Source organism: Mytilus trossulus, chromosome 9 (genome assembly GCF_036588685.1).
Source record: "Mytilus trossulus isolate FHL-02 chromosome 9, PNRI_Mtr1.1.1.hap1, whole genome shotgun sequence".
Classification (NCBI taxonomy): Eukaryota; Metazoa; Mollusca; class Bivalvia; order Mytilida; family Mytilidae; genus Mytilus; species Mytilus trossulus.
Genome location: NC_086381.1, coordinates 19,556,667 through 19,582,939, shown reverse-complemented (window position 1 = coordinate 19,582,939; position 26,273 = coordinate 19,556,667). Strand labels below are relative to the sequence as shown.

The window sequence follows — 26,273 nt, the reverse complement described above, 5'->3', positions numbered from 1 at the left end:
CACTCCTCCAATTGGCTTCTGAGTCTTCTTTAATGTTTTTCAATAAAAAGTTTATTTAAGGTGGTACCTAACAATACAGGGAGATAACTCTGTAAAATCAGCTAAACGTTTTAATTACTTTGTGTTGTTAAGGGAAAATTAAGCTTTTCAAAGATCAAAATAAGTTTTTGTCACACTGCTATATAACCAGTGTGATTTTTCTGATAAAACGGGTGGTTCAAATTTTTTGAAATTTTTATATTTTTGTCAAAGGGTCAAAGTAAATACTTTTTCAAAATTTTAAGAAAATTAAAGGAGCCAAATCTTATTTTTAGTAACGAAATTATGATTGCCAATATTTTCACCATTAATAGCCATTTACACCATCACTTACCAGTATGTTCCTCCAAACTTGGGGCAGTAATGCCCCCTTTTGATTATTGGATTAATATTTTTTTTTAAGAATTATCTTTACCCTTTCAAAGAGACTTTGAACATTTGACACGTATCCCTGACTGTTGGAATAAAATACATTGGAAAACTATTCTTAAATATCAGGTATAAGACCATTATACTGTTGTGGTCAAATCAGCAAAACCATTAAGGGATATTTCAGAAGCCATGGCAACCAATTTGGAAACATTGTTGGTACATGTGGCAGAACTGCACTATAATTAAAGACCATATCCAATTTTAAATAAGATTAATGGCAATCTTAAAGGTTGACTAAATGAAATTAATTGTACGATTCCATTGCAATCTCAGGTAGTTCAATAGGTAACGTGTAAAGTAATTAATGGACAAAATTTTCTGCATTTTGATTGGAAGAATCAGACAATGAACCTTCAGATCAAAAATGTTTTCTATGATAACCATTATCATGGATCAGAGAGTCAGAAAACAATTAGGAGAAAAAGAAAAACAACAGAAAGTAGAAAATAAAACCAACATCTTCCCAGCAAGCCATGAATTTTCATAATAACAGCACAAGATTTAGCTTCAACAATTAAAGTAACATTTATTCATCTTCACTTTTTTTCGCTAATTTATAAGTCATCGACTGAAATGACGTGTCATATGCATTTGAAGATACCTTTTTCTATCTTAGCTTTTTTTTTAATTATCAATAAAAAGTATGTTTTTACTTCACGCCCAAATACAAATCGATATCATTTGTAAGAAAAAAAGTTGTATCACATATACGGTACAATCATTACGATCCTTCATTAAAATGACACATTTATTTATTTAATATCATGTGACATACTAAGTAATATTAAGGAATAATTATGATTCAGAATTTGTCATATTAATTAAAGAACTGTCCAGTCAGACAAAAACCTGTCAACCAGTCCACTCAACTCATCAAATACAAGAAATTTTCATATACATGTATTTGTATGTAGGCACGTTGTCATAAAAAAATTAAAACAGGATGTTAGCTTTTTTAAATTCGAAAAAATATTATGTCGATCTACATAAAAAAATCCTACCAATTGTTGATATAAATATATGCAAGGGAATCGCTGTTGGCTTATTTTTTGGTATGATACAAATCTTGAATTTTATTTCAAAGTTGTTTAATATAGACATGATATGAACACATACATCAGATCAACATTCCTAAAAAAAAAAAAAAAAAAATTGTTCAAAAAATGGAAACTTAGTGAATTATGGATTGAAATAAAAATCGTAACACAAAAAGAGTAAAACATTAGGGTGTCTATGCCTCAAATGCATGTACTGGTACATATAAATGTTAGCCAATGCAAATTCATGGATTCCAATCTGATGGTCACTCAAGGTTAGAGATTTTATCAAAAATATATTTTGACGATTCTACATCCTTGTTATGACTACACCTCACTAGTGGGAACTATATATATCAAAATCCCAGATCTCTTGAAAGGAGCTAAATCGTCTGTAAACCTTATCACTTCACACAAAAACAACTTCTATTATACAGCATCACATATATGATAAAACTCATAATGGTGACAATTAGGCATTATACTTGTTTACTATAATATCATTCAAAGGAAAAGGGTACTACATATAATTACTTAATAATAGGAAATACTTCAGCTACCGATACTGCTTCACAAGTTCTCATTCACACAATCACAAAAATCAAATCTCATCAAAATTAATAGACGCTTTACAAGCTAATGATGCTGTGAAAGATAATTTTTGAAGATTACAAAAAATATAATCATAACAACTTTATTATAGATCTATAGGTGTACATAATATATAATTTACTATAAATAATCTTGAACATATCAAATCTTCATAGAAAATATCTATTAGATAGCTAGGGAATATAATTGTAATGGCATTTAAAATGGAAGAAATCATAAAATAATACTGTAAAAAAAAATTAAAATATGAATATATATATAAATGTTTACAAAAACTTTACATGTCTGATGCAGATTTAGTTGGGGGCATAGAATTTTAAAATTTATCAAAAACTTGTGCCTTGCTATTCTCACCAATTTTTTACCATGTAACAGACATTAGTCCCCCCCCCTTTTTTTTCTTCAAAAGATGATTCTGCTCCTTCATATCATATATGAATATATTTTCAGAAATGTTTTTTTTAACACAGAACATCCTAACAGTAAGTGACCCTATGTAAGTGGGCACATGATCTTATCAGTTTTCGGTCCCTTTTTTTTCTTTGTTCAAATGTCAAAATTTATAAAAACAGTCACTTGAATTAAGGCATGATAAAACATTGCACTATTTCCGTCTCAAAGTTTCCCTCCAGCAAAAAACTATATCTAACCCAAACAATATCATTAAACCCCATTGAAGAAAGAACAAACTGACTCAACACCAAAGTGACAAATATATTCTTTTTTAACCAAAACAGGATTATGATATGGTACAATACCATTAAAGAAGCTTAACAATTTCGGAGGATTAAATGCGAGATTAGTGACCTTTTACTGTTAAAATAAATGTAGTTTCTTAAAATATTTACTCTGCATTATAAACAGTTTAAAACAGTTTAATATTTTAACGTTTTATTCTGAGATAACAGTAAACTTGCTAACATGATCGTCCAAACTATCCCCACAAAAGCGATGATTGCACACCTCGCGATTTAAATATTTTCATGAACAACTCTCTTGAATGATATTTTTTCTCATAAACAAACAGATTATAACGTGTAATTTACTATAATTCACTGAGAATGATAGATGTCGTTTCATTATTAAACATTCTAGTAACAACGAAATGATAACATTCGTTCAAATGATCTCGCCATTATTCGACAAAAAACATAAAATTACTGATAAATTTATGGTTGTTTGCAAGAAAAGGAAGAAAATTAACTTAATCCATTGAGACATCTGAACATTTTGAACTATTTGCATAGTAAAACCATCCACAAAGCAAGACCAAAAACATTAAGTTACTTCTATAAGAGATCATAAGAGATTATAAATTACCACTTGTTAAAATTTTCTGGTCATTTTCCACTTTCATTTTTTGTCATCTTTTCATTCCTTTGATATTTTTCTTTCTTGCATTTGTCACTTCATCCGTATATATAATCATGCTAATTACCCTTTACTTTATTTTTTCATGAACATTATTTTTGTTCTTGCAATAAGTTACAATAAGCACTATGTATAATGTGTTTATTTATTTATGATAATATGTTTATTATTTATGAGAGCCCTGGTCAGTACATGTAGTCTCGCAAATCAGGGCAGTATCATACATTATATTGTTGATTTTGCTCTGTATCAAATATCATGAAATGAACATTTAAATTTTTTAATGGACTTAAGTTAGTGAATACATAGTTTATTATCTTTGGTCCATGTTTACAAATACTTAAATAGCTGTCTTAAACCCTATCATCAAATACACTTTATTTTATATGTCTGGCCAAACATCTAATACACAAGAAAATTAGCTTTTAAAATTCCAAAAGTTTCTATTTCAAAAGGGGAAAAATCTTGTATCTATTTACATGTGAACATTATGTAAACATTGCTTTATCACCATAATTATGCAAAATTATAATATTTAATTGATTCTTTATATTTAAAACAAAGAGTTTTAGAATATGTAATAGCGTACCTTTCAGGTGAAATTGATTTATGAAGTCATAAAATAATTCATTTCATTTCGTCAGCATGTTTCTGTGGTTTTTGATGTTACATGTTGCAAGTTGTCACCAACAAACGTTAACAAACGTTTACATGTATCTGAACATCATTAATTTATAATGGCTAATAAACTGGCAAAAAATATCAACGTTTCTTTCTATTATACATGATGATGCGCCATTAGAGAACCCTTAACTGTGTTTAATGTACATTTCAATTTTGACAAAAATTGTTGAATTTATTTTCGAGTTGTGAGGTTTTTAAGATAGATTAGTCAGTAAAATCTAACTCATTTATTATTTATAATAGTTAATTTTAGAAAATCAGTAAAAAGTAGGGGCATTCTAAATTTAGCTTTTAAAATACAGAAGACTGTATCTTGGCTTTTATAAGTACCATCTGGTTTAAAAGTCACTTTTTCATATCTACCTTAGATTGGGTAAAATCCATTTCAATTAGACTGAGACTTAGACTTAGTCCAAGAGGAGTTAAAAATAAATCACAAAAATACTAAACTGTGAGGAAAATTCAAAACGGAAAGTCCCTAATCAAATGGCAAAACCAAAAGATAGAATGGACAACAACGGTCATATCAAGATGGCACTGGATCCATTCAGGAACAATATGCAGTACACAATAAATAAATTTTATACTTCTTTCATAAGGGGTAAAACAGACAAATCTGCTGTAAAAATCACTGTTTTGTCTCCCCTGATTTTGCTTAAGAATTAATGTAAACAAATATGTGTAAGTTTTCAGATTTTTTGTTAGCATAAGCAGAGACATGTATTTATATATGTCTCTGGCATAAGTAAATATCTATAACAAATTTGGAAGATATGGGGGTGTATAACCAATATTACAGGAAGCCAACAACATGACCATGATTTAATTTTCAAAAATTAAGAAAGACCACAGGAATTTATAACATTCAAATAAATCCAATCTTAAAAAATAATTAATGACGCTACAGAAAACTCAAATATATATAATTTAAAAAAAAAATTTAATCTGGTTCAATCTTATAATGTTCTACTGACATTTTTTTATGATCAGGAAGTTTTATTGTAAAAAACAAATATGTCCAGCTGTTTAAGTTGACTTCAATCTAACATTTAACACCTGTTAGGTAAGACAAAGATTTATAATGTGTTATATCTCGTTAAATTACAGGTATTTGATCTACCAAACATGCTTATACATTTGTTAACCCATAGATCTTATTTCTACCCCGCTTAATTCAAACTTTGTGAATTATTAACTGTCCCTTATATATTAAATCACACAGCATCCAAATAAGCTGCACTAACAATATTTGTTACACATTATATCTTATTTCTACTGGCTTAATTCAATTTTGTCCCATATATCAAACTTTGCTGCACCAACGAAGTCAGTTTTTAGTGATGATCTAAAAGAGGGGGAAAGATTACCAGAGGGATATAAATCGACAATAAACTAACAACACCATAGCCAAAAAAGAAAAAGACAAACAGATAAACAACGGTGCACTAAAAGTGAACATGCAGCAGGGAAAATCAAGTGTTTGACACTTTTGACCATGTATTATATCAATAATTGTCCATTAAAACATGAAAATTAACTTCTAGCACCCAGCAGTGTCTAGTACAGCATTGTTTTGTTTGAAATTAACTTCACTACAGGGTTGTGGCACTTTGAACTATGACAAAGTGTTTTGACTTGTATCTGCCAAATGTCAGCGCAGCAATCATAATAATCATATATTATAATATATTTTTAGAAACGATCAATAATTCTATATATTCTGTGGGAACTTTTTCAAAGAAACAGAAAAGATCACAGAACAATGTATAAAGTGGCAATTTCACGAAGTTTTTCTGTTATTTTCTTTTATCTTAATAAGAAAACATTTTCCAGACATCTAAAGTCAGCTTAAGGTAAACAAATGGTTCCAGATTGGTAAACAATTTAATTCTTACTAAATAATTAATCTATTTTATATTACATAACTGGATTATAGCCAATAAATTCACTTGATTTCGCTCCATAATTTCAAATGATGAAAGAATTACAAATAATTGTGTCCAATTCATAAATTGGTATTAAAATTGAAAGATTTCAACACCTAAAGTTATATAAGATATGATAAATATCCATAAATAATAATAAATTTAATTGAGGGATATTTTTTACATGCACCTTTATAAAATTGTTTAATTAAAAATTACAAGTCAATTTAATTTAATTAACAATATAATATAATTATGAAATGAAATAAATTTGAATATATATGTTAATTTATTCTAAATTTTCAAACTTTGAAATCAAAGTCAATGTCGAAGCTAAGATTTTTAAAAGTATAAGAAATTCAAAACTTTTTGGTTGAAAATAGTTTTATGTTTTCTGTTTATTCATCTGTATAATACAGATTTTATCTCTATCAAAACCAAGGTAAACTACCATTTAATATAAACTAAAGCTTTCAACATTTTAGTAGAACTGACATAAATAAAAATACAAATGGCACACCTTGCATGCATTTTAAAATCTGTCTTTTATTTTCAAGATATGTGACATCTTGTTTATTTTACCCCTTGATATGTTAGGGTACAAGCAAAATATATACAGCAAAGTAGACGAGTAAATATATTACCATTACTTTCTATTTCTAACAAAGATTATTCATCACAATATAAAAATTAAGTACTCACAGAGAGTTTGTTTGGTTCCAGTATAAATAAATAACTCTTTGATTCGAGTGCACCTTTTGAAACATAAGAAATATTCCAGTTACCACTATCACAGAATATACGTTTGTTAATTTCCACGACATTTTGAATGAAACAGGCTAAATAAATTCTCCAAACTTCACAAACAGCTAATATATACACTTAATTTCTTCTTTGGGTCACTGTCACCTCATAATTTCACGTAATTCCAAACTTATTGATATTTTTTATCCCCATCTTTCAGATCTCATCTTTCTTGCTGTCACTCAAATGTTTAACCAGTATATCACGTGGGAATATACCTCTCTATGGGAGGCAACTCTTGGAGTTTTTCACCTGTCAGGTTCTTTAAATATATCATATGCTATTGGTTATTTAACAATGCATTCCAATGACTGACTTCATAGCTGAATAACTTTTAATGAATATTATAATACACCTTGCGTTAAGTATATTAGTCTACTTATGTCTTACACAAATGTGTCAGTTTTTGTGCGTGTAGTAAATTTAATTACTTATATCTTTACAAACTAGATTCTTCCTTGAAAAAAGGAAATATATATTACGACGAGATATTTTTATAAAGAAGACAGGGTTTTCAATGTCTTGTCTTGTTAATGTTAGTTTAATCTTTTCTAGTCGGAAAGCCGTGCTGTTTAATCTACTAAAACAAAAGTTAACATCTAACTACATTGGTGATGTTTCCTGTCAGATCGAGTTAAACATTACATCAAATCACTTTTATGTTGGGCTTCCAAAATTTATTATTTGACATGAAGGATTTTTATAATAACTATGACAATCCTCGTTAAGAAATGTGTCAAGTTAGAAAGCTTGCATCTATTCGAACTAACTGCTAACCCCCACTTGTGCTAACCCCCATCTGACAAACCAAAGATGAATATAAATATGACATTCCGTCATCTACCCCCGCGGAGACTGCTTTCGCTGAAACAAAAGCAGTGGCGGATCCAGAATCTTTCATAAGTGGGGGCCCACTGACTACCTAAGAGGAGACCCACTTCAGTTACGCTTCAGTGATTCTCGATATAAGCAACACAATTTTTCCCGAAAAGGGGGTCCCTGCCCCCTCCCTATATCCGCGTCTGAAAAGGGGGAATACGTTCACGCTCAGACTGGAAATTATATCATAGTTTAGCAACAATTATCATCAAAACTGAATATATAGTTTTCTGGTATAGCACCCCTTCTTTATGATTGTTGTAACATACTGATTTCGAGCGTTTATGAAGTTTCAACCTTGAATACACGCAATTGAAATATACTGCTTTGCCCGCGGGTCTTTATATATCATTTTTTGTTTTATTTGGTTTTTCTTGACTGATTATATTGTCAACACATATAAACAAGTTGAAAGCTTGCATAGCTAAATATTTAAACGGATACATAACAATGTCAAAGCTTCCATTGAGCAGTAAGGTAAAATCAGCATTTCGACTAAGAAGAAATAAAACAGAGGGATAAAATACATTCCATTGTAAAGAGTGAAGAATAGATGATCCAAAACTTTTAAACTACATTGCACTGTGTACACATATTCAATATAATCTAGAGACAGATTAAAGAAACCAGACAATCCTTTTGTTTCGTGAAAACTGCCAACGTAGGTGGAAATATCCTGTTTCTAGATAATGGACAAATTATACTTTGCAAGAAAAGGCTCTGTGTAAAAAAAGCGATAAGAATTGCCAATTTGATATGATGCTAAGTTGGGGCTTTTCGTCGACACGCATTTGTTATATATGCGTTTTATCTACGAACAGTTGTATGTATATCAATAGATAAATTCCTGGTTTGATAAATATGGTGTTTTTTAATAGACAGTGGACATTCCTAAGGGAACCAACTGTGCTCCTATTACCGACATATTTCTTTAATCATATAAGACAGATTTCATAGTTTACCAGGTTTTACTTACATACTTTATAATGTAGTTATTTGTTAACCAGAATAAATGGTAAATTTTACTAGAAAGACTAGGTATTCTAACAAAAAAGAAAATATAATATGTTTAACATATTAACATGTTTAACCCTGCCACATTGTTTATGTATGTGCCTGTCCCAAGTCAGGAGCCTGTAATTCTGTGGTTGACGTTTGTTTGTGTGTTACATATTTGTTTTTCGTTCATTTTTTTTGTATGCATAAGGCCGTTAGTTTTCTCGTTTGAATTGTTTTACATTGTCTTATCGGGGCCTTTTATAGCTGACTATGCGGTATGGGCTTTGCTCATTGTCGAAGGCCGTACGGTGACCTATAGTTGTTAATGTCTGTGTCATTTTGGTCTTGTGTGGATAATTGTCTCATTGGCAATCATACCACATCTTTTTTATATTAACTAGAATGAAAAACATGTATTTTTTTTGTAGATATACTAGTAATTTCAACTAGAAAAACTAGTCATTTTAACCAGATGGAATATATAGGAAATTGTTAACCAGAATCTAGTAATTTTTACTAGAAAGACTAGGTATTTAAACTATTAAAAGAAAACGAAGTTATCTCAATCAGAAGGACTAGATATTTTAACTATTAGAATATGTATAGTTATCTCAATTATAAAGTATAGTCAATTTTACTATAGATACTAGTATGAATATATAGTAATTTCAACTAGAAAGACTAGTCAAAATGACTAGAAAAACTAGTAACTTTAACTAAAATGAATATATAGCAATTTGTTAACTAGAACAATAGTGATTTTTACTATATATAAAGACAAGTAATCTAAACTAAAATGAATATATAGTGATTTTAACTAGAGAAAGACTATAATTTCAGTTAGAAAGACTAGAAATTTTTACTCAAAAGACTGACTAGCAATTTTAACTAGAAAAACTAGAAGGAATATATAGGAAGTTGTTAATTAAATGAATGAAAAAAATAGTAATTGTTACTATAGCAAGACTAGTAATTGTTACTATAGCAAGACTAGTAATTGTGACTATAGCAAGACTTGTAATTGTTACTATAGCAAGACTAGTAATTGTTACTATAGCAGGACTAGTAATTGTTACTATAGCAAGACTAGTAATTGTTACTATAGCAGGACTAGTAATTGTTACTATAGCAAGACTAGTAATTGTTACTATAGCAAGACTAGTAATTGTTACTATAACAGCAAGACTAGTAATTGTTACTATAGCAAGACTAGTAATTGTTACTATAACAGCAAGACTAGTAATTGTTACTATAGCAAAACTAGTAATTGTTACTATAGCAAAACTAGTAATTGTTACTATAGCAAGACTAGTAATTGTTACTATAGCAAGACTAGTAATTGTACAAATAGCAAGACTAGTAATTGTTACTATAGCAAGACTAGTAATTGTTACTATAGCAAGACTAGTAATTGTTACTATAGCAAGACTAGTAATTGTTTCTATAGCAAGACTAGTAATTGTTACTATAGCAAGACTAGTAATTGTACATATAGCAAGACTAGTAATTGTTACTATAGCAAGACTAGTAATTGTTACTATAGCAAGATTAGTAAGTGTTACTATAGCAAGATAAGTAAGTGTTACTATAGCAAGACTAGTAATTGTTACTATAGCAAGACTAGTAATTGTACATATAGCAAGACTAGTAATTGTTACTATAGCAAGACTAATAATTGTCACTATAGCAAGACTAGTAATTGTTATTATAGCAAGACTAGTAATTGTTACTATAGCAAGACTAGTAATTGTAAGACTAGTAATTGTTACTATAGCAAGACTAGTAATTGTAACTATAGCAAGACTAGTAATTGTAACTATAGCAAGACTAGTAATTGTTACTATAGCAAGACTAGTAATTGTTACTATAGCAAGACTAGTAATTGTTACTATAACAAGACTAGTAATTGTAACTATAGCAAGACTAGTAATTGTTACTATAGCAAGACTAGTAATTGCTACTATGGCAAGACTAGTAATTGTTTCTATAGCAAGACTAGTAATTGTTACTATGGCAAGACTAGTAAGTGTTACTATAGCAAGACTAGTAATTGTAACTATAGCAAGATTAGTAATTGTTACTATAGCAAGACTAGTAATTGTAACCATAGCAAGAATAGTAATTGTAACCATAGCAAGACTAGTAATTGTAACCATAGCAAGACTAGTAATTGTAACTATAGCAAGATAAGTAAGTGTTACTATAGCAAGTCTAGTAATTGTAACTATAGCAAGACTAGTAATTGTTACTATAGCAAGACTAGTAATTGTTACTATAGCAAGATTAGTAATTGTTACTATAGCAAGACTAGTAATTGTTACTATAGCAAGACTAGTAATTGTTACTTTAGCAAGATAAGTAAGTGTTACTATAGCAAGACTAGTAATTGTTATTATAGCAAGACTAGTAAGTGTTACTATAGCAAGACTAGTAATTGTAAGACTAGTAATTGTTACTAAAGCAAGATTAGTAAGTGTTACTATAGCAAGACTAGTAATTGTAACTATAGCAAGATTAGTAAGTGTTACTATAGCAAGACTAGTAATTGTAACTATAGCAAGACTAGTAATTGTTACTATAGCAAGACTAGTAATTGTTACTATAGCAAGACTAGTAATTGTAACTATAGCAAGACTAATAATGGTTACTATAGCAAGACTAGTAATTGTTACTATAGCAAGACTAGTAATTGTTACTATAGCAAGACTAGTAATTGTTACTATAGCAAGACTAATAATGGTTACTTTAGCAAGACTAGTAATTGTTACTATAGCAAGATTAGTAAGTGTTACTATAGCAAGACTAGTAATTGTTACTATAGCAAGACTAGTAATTGTTACTTTAGCAAGATTAGTAAGTGTTACTATAGCAAGATTAGTAATTGTTACTATAGCAAGACTAGTAATTGTTACTATAGCAAGATTAGTAAGTGTTACTATAGCAAGACTAGTAATTGTTACTATAGCAAGACTAATAAGTGTTACTATAGCAAGACTAGTAATTGTTACTATAGCAAGACTAGTAATTGTTACTATAGCAAGATTAGTAAGTGTTACTATAGCAAGACTAGTAATTGTTACTATAGCAAGACTAGTAATTGTAACTAAAGCAATATTAGTAAGTGTTACTATAGCAAGACTAGTAATTGTAACTATAGCAAGACTAGTAATTGTTACTATAGCAAGACTAGTAATTGTTACTATAGCAAGACCAGTAATTGTTACTATAGCAAGACTAGTAATTGTTACTATAGCAAGACTAATAATGGTTACTATAGCAAGACTAGTAATTGTTACTATAGCAAGACTAGTAATTGTTACTATAGCAAGATTAGTAAGTGTTACTATAGCAAGACTAGTAATTGTAACTATAGCAAGACTAGTAATTGTAACTATAGCAAGACTAGTAATTGTAACTAAAGCAAGATTAGTAAGTGTTACCATAACAAGACTAGTAATTGTTACTATAGCAAGACTAGTAATTGTAACTATAGCAAGATTAGTAAGTGTTCCTATAGCAAGACAAGTAATTGTTACTATAGCAAGACTAGTAATTGTTACTATAGCAAGACTAGTAATGGTTACTATAGCAAGACTTGTAATGGTTACTATAGCAAGACTAGTAATGGTAACTATAGCAAGACTAGTAATTATAACTATAGCAAGACTAGTAATTGTAACTATAGCCATACTAGTAATGGTTACTATAGCATGACTAGTAATTGTTACTATAGCAAGACTAGTAATTGTAACTATAGCAAGACTAGTAATTGTTACTATAGCAAGACTAGTAATTGTTACTATAGCAAGACTAGTAACTGTTACTATAGCAAGACTAGTAATTGTTACTATAGCAAGACTAGTAACTGTTACTATAGCAAGACTAGTAATTGTTACTATAGCAAGACTAGTAACTGTTACTATAGCAAGACTAGTAATTGTTACTATAGCAAGACTAGTAATTGTTACTATAACAAGACTAGTAGTTGTTACTATAGCAAGACTAGTAATTGTTACTATAACAAGACTAGCAATTGTAACTATAGCAAGACTAGTAATTGTTACTATGGCAAGACTAGTAATTGTAACTATAGCAAGACTAGTAATTGTTACTTTAGCAAAACTAGAAATTGTTACTATAGCCATACTAGTAATGGTTACTATAGCAAGACTAGTAACTGTAACTATAGCAAGACTAGTAATTGTTACTATAGCAAGACTAGTAATTGTAACTATAGCAAGACTAGTAATTGTTATTACAGCAAGACTAGTAATTGTTACTATAGCCATATTAGTAATTGTTACTATAGCAAGACTAGTAATTGTTACTATAGCAAGATTAGTAATTGTTACTATAGCCATACTAGTAATTGTTACTATAGCAAGACTAGTAATTGTTACTATAGCAAGATTAGTAATTGTTACTATAGCAAGACTAGTAATTGTAACTATCGCAAGACTAGTAATAGTTACTATAGTAAGATTAGTAATTGTTACTATAGCAAGACTAGTAGTTGTTACTATCGCAAGACTAGTAATTGTTACTATAGCAAGACTAGTAATTGTAACTATAGCAAGACTAGTAATTGTTACTTTAGCAAAACTAATAATTGTTACTATAGCAAGACTTGTAATTGTTACTATAGCAAGACTATTAATTTTAACTAAAAAGAATATCTAGTAATTTTAACTAAAAAGAATATGTAGTAATTTTAACTAGAAAGACCAGTAAAAAGACTAGTAATTTTTACTTTATTAAACAGTAGTATCTTTTACTTGAAAGACTAGTTACTTTTACAAGAAAGACGGTTGGATTTATTAACAAATGTACTCATTAGAATGTCTTCTTTACTGTATGTTTATAGTACGTAGGTACATTTCCTGGTGTTTTAGATATAAGAAGAGTTTAGTTTTCTTGTTTTCTTGTTTTACATTTTTACATCTGTCATTTCGTGACTACAGAGTTTCGCGGCCATTAATGGCTGACTATATATGGTATGGAGTTTACTTATGGTTGTAGAACCAACTGTGACATAGAGTTGTCAACTTCAATGGTATTTGGCAGTAGAGTTAGAAACAATAAATGTTCCTGTGTGGAAAGTTGTCCCATTGGCAATCATATTACATCTTTTTTTTTTTAAATATTAACCTCACCATCGGTGGTACCTGCGTTGAAAAGAGGAGGACTTTAAATCTCAAACATGAAAATTATTTTCAATTTTCAATCATGTAGTGTTAGTGTATAATGTATTGTTTTATGGGTTCTTATTTCTATCTTTGTTTAAATAAGATGGCTAAAAAATGATTGACTTTGACTCATACAAGGATACGAAGATATTCCACAGAAATTTATTGAAGAGGTGCTTTAAGATATATTTACAAATGTCGATAGTTCTATACAAACAAAAGAACAACTTTTAATATTGCTTGAAAATTAATCATGAATCTAAGAGGGTAATTTCACCATCTGACAGTCCAACTTAAAGCACGTTATGCAATTTGCATTTGGTTTCGGGTTTATGACTTAAATCCAGTGGAATGCACACGAATCCCATGTTTTCCGCTGAACATGGACTTAACTATGAATTGTCAAATTTAAGATGTTTGTATTTTGTGTTTTTAATATGTCATACTTTGATTGAAATATGAATTTATTATCTGTAATAATCACTTGAAGGATAATAAAATCTTGGTTATAGCATGTTCCTATTTGAACAAATACTAACTTACTACTCCGTGTGAATAAAGACCAAATTAAATTTGTCACTACTATAAAAACCAAAAGGGACATTTAAAAGAGAGGCGAAATATAACAGAGGGACATTCAAACTCGAACTGTATTTTAATGTGTGCATTGTTATGCGTTTACTTTTCTACATTGGCTAGAGGTATAGGGGGAGGGTTGAGATCTCATAAACATGTTTAACCCTGCCGCATTTTTGCGCCTGTCCCAAGTCAGGAGCCTCTGACCTTTGTTATAGTCTTGTATTACTTTTAATTTAAGTTTTTTGTGTACAATTTGGCGTTAAGTATGGCGTTCATTATCACTGAACTAGTATATATATTTGTTATGGGGCCAGCTGAAGGACGCCTCCGGGTGCGGGAGTTTCTCGCTGCATTCAAGACATGTTGGTGACCTTCTGCTGTTTTCTGTTTCATGCATGGTCGGGTTGTTGTCTCTTTGACACATTCCCCATTTCCATTCTCAATTTTATCATAGATGGAAATAAACTGACAACGCCATGACTAAAAAGGAAAGAGACCAACAGTAATCTCAAGTGCTCCGGAAGGGTAAGCAACTCCTGCTCCACATTATGCACCCGTCGTGTTGCTCTTAAACTACTAAGTCGAGAAAAGGTAAAGACCAACAGCAAACAACGGTACACAAAACACAACAAAGAAAACTAAATAATGATAACCACGAACCCCAACAAAAAGTTAGTTAAGTTGTTGTACAGACATCAAACATTTTGGACGCTCTAATGTGGGTTTCAAACGAGGCCCAACAAATACATCGATCCCTGTAGACAGGCCATAATGCAGTGATACTGGTATACTACAGAATGTGTCCCTGGTACTAGTATATATAATACTGCCTAAACGAGTCTAAATTGAAAACTACGTTCAAACATATGATTGCGTTGGATAAAAACCGCAATTTTTATACGTGTGCAGGTAAAACAAATACGATGTATAGAAGGGTCTAAAAACAGCACAAACAACATTTTCCAAAAGACCAAAACGGTGAAAAAGTATATTTAAACAAAACGCATTTGACTAACAGGTCGAACAACTGATGTTCTTTAACACTGTTGACTGCCATTGGCGATTGCCAAATAAAATTGATCACAAGATGTAACAAAATGGATCTTAATATAAATTTAATACTAAACAGAAAACAAGTTTAACTTGTGGCCACGATGTTATGCCACAAACATACGGTATCAATAATACTGTCTATATATTTGTTTGACATAACATCAGTTCCCCTAAACAAAAATATATAATTATGCCATAGATCCATTCAAGTCGGCAAACATATTCCTTAGCCTTTAATACGTTAGGATCCAGTTGAAAATAATTCAGAATTTTTCATCCATCGACCGGGAACAAATTTTGAAAATGGATGAAACTTCAATTTCATGACAACATGTCCCCATGATGGCATCAAACAAACAGGCATTTTTATAAAAGTGGCTGGAATATTTCAATTAAAGAGATCGACCAATATCTCTACTTCTGTCAAGTTTAGATGTAAATTTACCAACATAATTTTCTGCTTTTTATCTTCTGACAATTTAGACTTCGATTAGTAATTTTTGATGTTTTAGATAAATGGTGATATAATCTTTTCTTGTAAGAAATAATTTCTTGGTCTTACTGCAGACGAATATGTTGCATAGTTCGTGCCTTACTTATTTATCAATGTTTGTTTAGTTTTAATTTTTAATTTGTTTTCGCGTTTAGTGTGTGGTCTATGGATATTCTGCCTCTGTTTCGAGAGCTTTTTTGTCACTATTTAACCACAGACTAAACAAAACCTGAACCTCAGAAAACACGTGTTACTTTGTGTTACAACTTACTTGGCACGAAAATAACACAAAGGAGGGTGATGTATGCTAAATGTTACAAATGACCCTTATGTGGTAACTTAAAATCAAACACGAGTTGAACGCACTATAGAAAGGTGAAGCGAAAATAATTAACATATAATTATACCCTAATAAACTTCATTACAAAATATATTATGTGTCATTCTACAATTTTACAGTTTCTAATTTCCTTCATAAAAAGGCCCTCAAGCAACGACTCATAGAAATACAAAAACGGAAATTATCATTTAAGAAGGCCGCAAAGGTGTTCTCATCTCAACTTCTTTTCAACATTCAATTTTTGTTTAAATGTTATTGAAAATATTCTATTTGTATTTATTATTTATTGTGTACGCATATCTAAGTGATTATGTTAAATATCTTCAGATTCATTTACATATTCTTATGTCATCGTCCAATTTGATCATGGTTGTGTTTTGTGTACTATTGTGTTTTATCGTTTTTCCTTTTGTTGCCATGGCATTGTTAATTTGTTTTCGACTTATGAGTAAGGGTTTTCCTTTGGTATGGTTCGCCTATTTTTTTTTATGTAACATGTGAATCCCGAACAGGTATAAATTTCAAGAGAAATTCACATTGCGCTCAAAAGAAATTCACATTTCGCTCAAGAGAAATTCACATTGCGCTCAAGAGAAATTCACATTTTTTAGCAAGAACTACACAATTTTGGCAACATAGAAGAGCAGTTAGATTTGTTTTCAAAGACTACAGACGTACTAGTAGTGTCACCTCCATGACGAAGGACCTTGGATGGAAACCTCTTGTGGAACGAAGACGAGAACAACGACTGGTACTACTGTATAAAATAGTGAACGACCTGGTAGCCATCCCCACTGAACATCATATAGAATTTAATACTAGACCATCCAGAACTTCTAACGTGAAACTAATACTGACATTTATAAACATTCTTTTTTTCCACAAACTATCATTGATTGGAACTTACTACCAAATACTGCCGTGAACTGTGAAATTGTGGAAAGTTTTAAGGCAGTTATGTCGCGCGACTAGATACATTAGTGGCGCACACACATTTCCTGGATAAGTTTTACTTTGTATATTGAGTTCATTTCCAGTATATACAGATACAGATACAGAGTTCATCCCGAAATAGACTTATTTTTCCGCATCTGTTTATAAATTTTGACTTTCAATAGGCCATCATAACATTCTTTTATGTAGAAAAAATATAATTACCATTTTATCTGCAAATAAACATTTCTTTTAAGTTAAAAAGAAAAGAAAGATGCTAAAATATCTGTGAAAAAACTCATAGTAAGTTTCAAAACTTAGGTACTAGTAGTTAGAACTGTTATATTGAAAAATGGTATGCAATAACATCTTCATCAATGTTCAAATGTCATAAATTTATTAATTAATATGAATAAAGATAAATAAAAAAACTGAGGGAATCTCATAAACTCCCAAAAATGAGCAAGACTTGATATACGCATATCCTGCTACTAGGGGGTGAACATTTGGGGGAGACTTATTTCTTCTTCCAAATACTGACCACTTTCAACATGGTGACTATACTTGATTTAAAAGACTATTACGTTTATACATTATATAAACTAGCAGATATTTGTTATTCAAATGAAGCATAACGATCATGTCAGTTTCATATTTTTTTTATAATCGAGATTGAATTCTGTCCCTTTCTTCTTCTTCTTCCAGGTAAGGAACCGGATTCATTGCTGAATGTTAATGGTTCCGCGCGAAAACTTTACGCAGTGTCGGGCAACACAGAAAGATTTCTCTTGGCTATTTACAAATTGCATTTAAAACGTTCGCAAAAAAAAATATACAATTAAAATTATTTACAACTGGTTTTCCTACTTCCTTTCAGAGCATGCCTTCAGGGCAGCTCTGAATCCCTCAACGGTGTTGGTCGCTGTAACTGTTGTTGGTAGGTTGTTCCAGTCCCTGATTGTCCTCGGGAAGAAAGATTGGCCGTAGGTGTCTGTACTTGTTCTTTCTTGGAAGAAGCAGTTTTTACCTCTGGTCCGGTTATCATTCGGGGTCAAATATTGGTGACGGTCTATATCTATAAGTTCATGCTGGATCTTGAATAGCATGCACAATCTATTTGTTTTCCTCCGTTCTTCGAGGCTTTCCCACTTTAGATTTTTAACCATATTTGTGACACAGCCAGGTGTTCGGTCTGTGTAGTTGTTATTCACAAATCGTGCTGCTCTTTTCTGCACCTGTTCAATTGCCTTGATTTTATTTTGGGCGGTTGGGTCCCATACTGTGCTTGCATATTCCACTGCAGGTCTTACCATGGACACATATGCAGCTGCCTTTACAGGTTTTGTACAGCCTTTGAGGTTTCTACGTATAAACCCCAACGTTCTGTTTCCTTTGCCTACTGTATTGTCTATGTGTTTATCCCATGTTAGGTTGTTGCTGATGGTTACTCCAAGATATTTACTTGCTTCCTCTGTGTCTAGAGTATGACCGTGAAGATGGTATGATGTTTGTATCACTGGTTTATTTTTGAGGGATATTCTAATGACAAGGCATTTTTTGGCATTAAAACCCATCTGCCATTTGTTTTCCCAGTCTTCTAATGCTGTCAAGTCCTTTTGAAGAAGTTCACTGTCAGCTTGGTTGGTGATGGTACGAAAGAGAAGGCTGTCATCCGCGAACAATTTGGTTTCTGATGTAGATGCTGTTTCTGGCATGTCATTAATGTAGGCCAGGAACAGTAATGGACCAAGGACTGTGCCTTGGGGTATACCAGAGAGTACTGGTACTTGTGAAGAGACGGCACCCTCTAATATCACGCTCTGCTTTCTGTTATGTAGGAAGGAGCGAATCCATTTATTGGTTTTGGGGTTAACGCCGTAGTATTCCAACTTGTGTAGGAGGCGGTGATGTGGTACCTTGTCAAATGCTTTTGCAAAGTCAAGCAGGATGATGTCTACTTGGCCGCTACTTTTTAATTTCGATGCAATGTCGTTGATGATTACGATTAGTTGGGATTCGCATGATCGTCTTTTGCGGAATCCGTGTTGTGCATCAGTTAGTATTTTATTTTTGTCAAAGTGGTCCATGATGTTGCTATGTACAATATGTTCTAAGACCTTACATGTGATGGAAGTTAGAGATACTGGTCTGTAGTTAGATGCTAGGTGCCTTTCGTCTTTTTTAAAAAGTGGAACTACATTGGCATCTCTCCAATCTTGCGGGACTTCACCAGTGTTCAATGATGTTTGATATAGGTCTGTGACTTTGCATATATTTGAATGGGAAAATCGTATTGATCACAGTTGGACTGGGATTTATCTAGTAAGTTTCACTCATTTTAATCAATTTATATTGGGCAACACTTTAAAACTAATTTATCCGTTTACATTCATAGTGCAAAGTAAATGCATTATAATGGTGATAATTGATTAAACTTGTATTTTGTCTTTCTGCGAGTGCATTTAATAACAGTTGATTAAATTATGCCTTTAGTTCGGAATTTTGTCCATTCTTAAATTAGTGTTGACATAGAGCCAGATTATAACTAACACAAGAACTGAAATTACCATTTACGTGTATTAATGAAATCTTAGTGCTGATAAATGAACCGAGGAAATAAGGTTAAGGTCAAGGAACCATATAGAAAAGCCAGTCAGGTGGACACATACTTTTTTTTACATCTGGTAACGAAATTATTTGGTGACTTGTAACTACATTAGCTGACAAAGTCCCTTAGAGCTTACAACATCTAAATATATGCAAGATGAAAATGTGAAACCAAAAGTCATCTTTGTACAAATAATGGATTTCTACCATATCTACAGTTTGAATTTTGATATATTGAAGTACAAAAGTATAACATCGTGGAAGCTGACAGCTGATAAGCATACATATGTCTTGCTTTCAATGATAGTTGCTGCATACAAGACGATAACTTGTCATTGGCATTTGCAATATGAGGTCGGTATTGACCAGTTTGGACAAATTTTCTACCTATGAACTGCTTGAAATTTATAATATACAAACTCTTCTAGTGAATAGATGTGAAAAATCAGATCACAACTCTAAATCTTGTCTAACTTGGAAATATGGATTTATTTTAACATGATCAACACGACGGTTGCCATATGTGTAAGAGGATCAGCTTACTCTTTCGGAGTACCTCAGATCAATCACACATTTTATAATCAATCTAATTCAAATATAGATCACTGATTTCGTTATACTCATATGTAGTATAAGAAATCATTGATCTATATTACAATATATGGACATACTTGATATGGCAAACTGCATTTCTACCCTATGTTCTATTTTTAGCCATGAATGCAATGTTGGTTGGCAGACAGGGTCATCAGACACATTTTTTTAACTAGATACCATTATGCTGATTGTTTCCAAGTTTGCTTAAATTTGTCTCAGTTTTATCAGAAGACTATTGTAAAAAATAAAGAAAAATTGTTTAATTTGACTCTAAAGGGCAATAACTCCTTATGGGGTCAATTGACCATTTTGGTCATGCTTACATATTTGTAGATTTTACTTTGCTGAACATTATTGCTGTTTACTCTATATCTCTATCTATAATAATATTCAAGATAATAACCAAAAACTGCAAAATTCCATTAAAATTACTAATTCAGGAGGAGCAACCCAATAATGGATTGTCCAATTTGTCTGAAAATTTAAGGACAGATAGATCTTGACCTGATAAACAATTTTACTCCCTGTCAGATTTGCTCTTAATGCTTTGGTTTCAGAGATATTAGCCAAAATCTACATTAGATACCCCAATGATGATTTTGCCAAGTTTCAGAGGAAAAGACTTTTGTAAAAGTTAAAGACGGACGACAAGTGACATTAGACCTTTTCGGTCAGGTGATCTAAAAAGACATCATATATGGTTCCTATAGATGGAAGCACTAGAGCTGTAATTTAACATTAGGCCAGAAATCTTTTTGACGCAGTGGAATGATTTCATTGAGCTTATCAACCCCAGATGTCCCTACTTGAATTGCAGACTTTCATTTGGGTCTTCTTTTTTAGATCTTAGATGGAACAATTGTATTATATAAAACTATGACATCAGTTAGAATTTAAACAGGGGTCTGATGTAGCAGAGTGATCTAATGTTCCAGTTATAATAAGTATTATATACAAGGTCCATAATATTTGGTTGAAGTAAACTTAAGTATTTGTCAGATCATATTCATTTGTTCAGTGTATGTTCACTTGCTTTTGTTAACATGTCTTTTGGTTGAGTTAAGCCATTTCAATTAATATTTTAAATTGTCCATAGTATGGTTCATTAGTGTTTCTCAGGATTTTTTTAAATAGAAAAGACCGTTGGTTTTCCTGTTTGAATGGTTTACACTAGTAATTTGGGGTCCTTCATAGCTTGGTGTTCAGTGTGAACCAAGATGGACAGACATACAGAGGTAAATCTTAATGCCCCCTCCGCTACCACAGGGCATAACAAGTGAAACTGGGAGCTACTGCTCAATACCCCTGCCGCAAGTGGATGATTTTAATAGTGTAAAAATATGCAAGTCAGTGTTCAGTAAACAGGAAGTTGTTGAGTGTTTAATCTGAAAATGCATCACACGGTATTGCTGACTTGTAAAAATGCTGAAACTAAAATTCAGAAATCCTTGTATTGTAGTTCCTGAGAACTAGAGGCTCTAAAGAGCCTGTGTCGCTCACCTTGGTAATATGTGAATTAAACAAAGGAAGCAGACAGTTCATGACAAAATTGTGTTTAGGTGATTGTGATGTGTTTGTACATCTTACTTTACTGAAAATTCTTGCTGCTTACAATTATCTCTATCTATAATGAACTTGTCCATGTAGTTTCAGTGGAAAATGTTAGTAAAAATTTACAAATTTTATGAAAATTGTTAAAAATTGATTATAAAGGACAATAACTTCTTAGGGGGTCAATTGAACATTTTGGTCATTTTGACTTATTTTTTAGTCTTAAATTGCTGAACATTATTGCTGTTTACAGTTAATCTCTATCTATATTAATATTCAAGATAATAACCCAAAAACAGTAAACTTTCCTTAAAATTACCAATTTAGGGGCAGCACTCTAACAACGAAATGTCCCATTCATCTTAAAATTTCAGGGCAGATAGATCTTGACCAGATAAACAATTTTACCCCTTGTCAGATTTGCTCTAAATGCTTTGGTTTTTGAGTAATAACCCAAAACTGCATTTAACCTACATGTTCTATGTTTAGCTGTGGCGGCCATCTTGGTTGGTTGGCCCGGTCAAAAAACACATTTTTAAACTAGATACATCAATGATGATTGTGGCCAAGTTTGGATAAATTTGGCCCAGTAGTTTTAGAGGAGAAGATTTTTGTAAAAAATCATGGATATTTTAGAAAAATGGTTAAAAATTGACTATAAAGGGCAATAACTCCTAAAGGGGTCAACTGACCATTTTGGTCATGTTGACTTATTTGTAAATCTTACTTTGCTGAACATTATTGCTGTTTACAGTTTATCTCCATCTATAATAAAATTCAAGATAATAACCCAAAAACAGTAAAATTTCCTTAAAATTACCAATTTAGGGGCAGCAACCCAAAAACGGGTTGTCTGATTCATCTGAAAATGTCAGGGAAGATAGATCTTGACCTGATAAACAATTATACCCATTTCAGATTTGCTCTAATTGCTTTGGTTTTTGAGTTATAAGCCAAAAACTGCATTTTACCCCTATGTTCTATTTTTAGCCATGGCGGCCATCTTGGATGGTTGATAAACTTTTAACTAGATACATCAATGATGATTGTGGCCAAGTTTGGATTAATTTGGGCGGGTGGTTTCAGAGAAGAAGGTTTTTGTAAAAGATCATGGATATTTACGAAAAATGGTTAAAAATTGACTATAAGGGGCAATAACTCCTAAAGGGGTCAACTGACCATTTTGGTCATGCTGACCTATTTGTAAATCTTACTTTGCTGAACATTATTGCTGTTTACAGTTTATCTCCATCTATAATTAAAGAACCTTAGTGAGCACGCTCACATACCCCACATCCCCACATTGTCATTGGAGAAATTAAATAAGTGAAAGAAAAAAAAATTGTATAAGAAAAATTAATTTCCTGCCAATATGCACATCTAAATAGTATGCCCTTATTATCTACAAAATTTCATGAAATTCTGTTGTGTGGTTTGAGAGAAGTTGCGATGACAAACTGTTGCAGTAGTACATTAAAGTAAATAAGTTCAAAGGAGCGTAACTCCTAGAAAAAAAATTGAATCGCAATTTCCTGTCGATATGCACAACTACATAGTATGTCCTTATTATCTGAAAAAGTTTTGTGAAATTCTGTTTTGTGGTTTGAGAGGAGTTGCGATGACAAACTGTTGCAGTAGTTCATTATAGTAAATAAGTTCAAAGGGGCGTAACTCCTAGAAAAAAAATTGAATCAAAATTTCCCGTCGATATGCACAACTACATAGTATGTCCTTATTATCTGAAAAGGTTTCGTGAAATTCTGTTGACTGTTGTGTGGTTTGAGAGGAGTTGCGATGACAAACTGTTGCAGTAGTACATTATAGTAAATAAGTTCAAAGGGGCGTAACTCCTAGAAAAAAAATTGAATCGCAATTTCCCGTCGATATGCACAACTACATAGTATGTCCTTACTATCTGAAAAGGTTTCGTGAAATTCTGTTGTGTGGGTTGAGAGGAGTTGCAATGACAAGAAACAGGACTGACGGACGGAGGGACGGACGGACGGACTGACAGATGGACGGGTCAAAAACATTATACCCTGCGTGGGGTATAATAATATTCAAGATAATAACCCAAAAACAGTAAACTTTCCTTAAAATTACCAATTTAGGGGCAGTAACCCAACAATGGGTTGTCTGATTCATCTGAAAATTTCAGGGCAGATAGATCTTGACCTGAAAAACAATTTTACCGCTTGTCAGATTTGCTCTAAATGCTTTGGTTTTTGAGTTATAAGCCAAAAACTGCATTTTACCCCTATGTTCTATTTTTAGCCATGGCAGCCATCTTGGAGGGTTGGCCAGATAAAAAAAAAACAACTTTAAACTAAATACATCAATGATGATTGTGGCCAAGTTTGGTTTAATTTTGCCCGGTAGTTTCAGAGGAGAAGATTTTTGTAAAAGTTAACGCTGGACGACGGACGCCAAGTGATGAGAAAAGCTCACTTGGCCCTTCGGGCCCGGTGAGCTAAAAATGTTAAGAACATTTTCAACTTGGTTATCATGTGTAAAATAATACAAGTGTTCTGTAAACAGGAAGCTGTGGTGTGATGAATCAGAAAACGCATCAAACGGTATAACACTGAAACCAAATTTCAAAATCCTTGTATTGTAGTTCCTGAGTAAAAGGCAACGCAAAATATTCATGGGATGGATGGACTGACAGACAGACAGAGATAAAACAGTATACTCCCCTTTTTTCAAAGCAGAGGTATACAAAGGGTGATACCAGTTTCAGTGACCATGGCATGTGTATCTAGATTAACCTTTATCAAGTACACTGGAGGTCAAAGGGTTATCATGACCAAAGACAAAACAAACTAAAGTAAGTTTAATCAATGTTTTATCTAAACATGTGGTAATTACATAAGCAAGAAACATTTCATGACTATTTTCATTTTAATGATTTTTTTTTCAAGAAATACAATATAATAGAATAGATTTAACGGTTATAAATTATTAATTTTAAATCATTAAAGATTATTTAAGTTATCGTATTAATTCTGTTCACTTTTTTTCAATGTATATCATTTCAAACTTTTATATAGAATTCTCACTTTCTTCATATTCTAACTACAACCAAAAAAAATCAAATACCAACAGAACTAATCTTTACAAATTGTCAAAATAAAATTATTTTTTTTCAAAATATTCATCTGCTGTTGTCTGTTCTATGGTCGGGTTTTTTTTTTTTTGGACACATTCCCCATTTCCATTCTTAATTTTATCTTTAACATTATTTTGTCATCTGAGATACTGTTTCAAATTCACCACTCAAGAATCTAAAGAAGTAACGATAATTTCATTCTTGGTACATAAAATAATTGTAAGTTCATGTCATTGGATGAATTTCCTGTGTTTGGAACATTTTTAACCAATCAAATTAGTTTATTGTACACTTCCGGAAAAAAAAAATACACAGAATTCATTAGATTCTAGAACAAATTGCATATTGATGTAAAAGTTGCAAAAAAATCCACTGAAATGAATATAATCATGTTAATAACAAAACAAATCTTTAAAAAGATAAGCTTCAACAAATAAAAGAAGGGAAATATACATGTTTACACATGTGACTATTGAAAACAAAATGTTCAATGATAATACACAATGGTTACATTTAAATGAGCACATGTACATTATTTTACTGGCACTTAATGGAGAAAAAAATACTGGATAAAATTCATATATACAAAATATACACATAAAAATATACATTTGTAAATAAAACTTGTGTCATGTTTCAAAATTTAAAAGTTTATTCAAATGTAAAGATAATGTTTTGAATCTATAAAAATAATGTTTTATTTCTACCAAAATAAATGAAAAATTAATGTAACTTTACATTTCATTTTATAAATGAAAATCAATGAGCCTTAAAAGTTAAATATGATTTCTTTCTATATTTACAATACCTCTGTATCTGGTACTGGTATATGTATAATCATCTCAGATTGAGATTTTATGGAAATGCTCTTATTAATGCTTCTTCTTTTTACAAAAATACATTGCCAACTTTGAAACAACAAAATTATAACCTTTATCATCTTCACTCACATTAAGAGTTATGTTCCCTTTGAAAGAATTTCACCAATAGCTTTCAACACTTCATACTTTTCCCAGGATGCATCAAATTTATACAATAGATGC

General features: G+C 31.4%; 1 protein-coding gene across 1 annotated transcript in view; it reads right to left on the bottom strand.

Annotated features, from left to right (window-relative positions):
• Positions 1-7,150, bottom strand: part of LOC134685268 (ephrin-A4-like) — a 128,147-nt gene extending 120,997 nt beyond the window's left edge. Inside the window, exon 1 of the mRNA XM_063544862.1 lies at positions 6,803-7,150. Within this exon, the coding sequence (XP_063400932.1) occupies positions 6,803-6,924 (122 nt within the window). The 5' untranslated portion in view covers positions 6,925-7,150. The remainder of the gene's footprint in view (positions 1-6,802) is intronic.
• Positions 7,151-26,273: the final 19,123 nt, after the last annotated feature.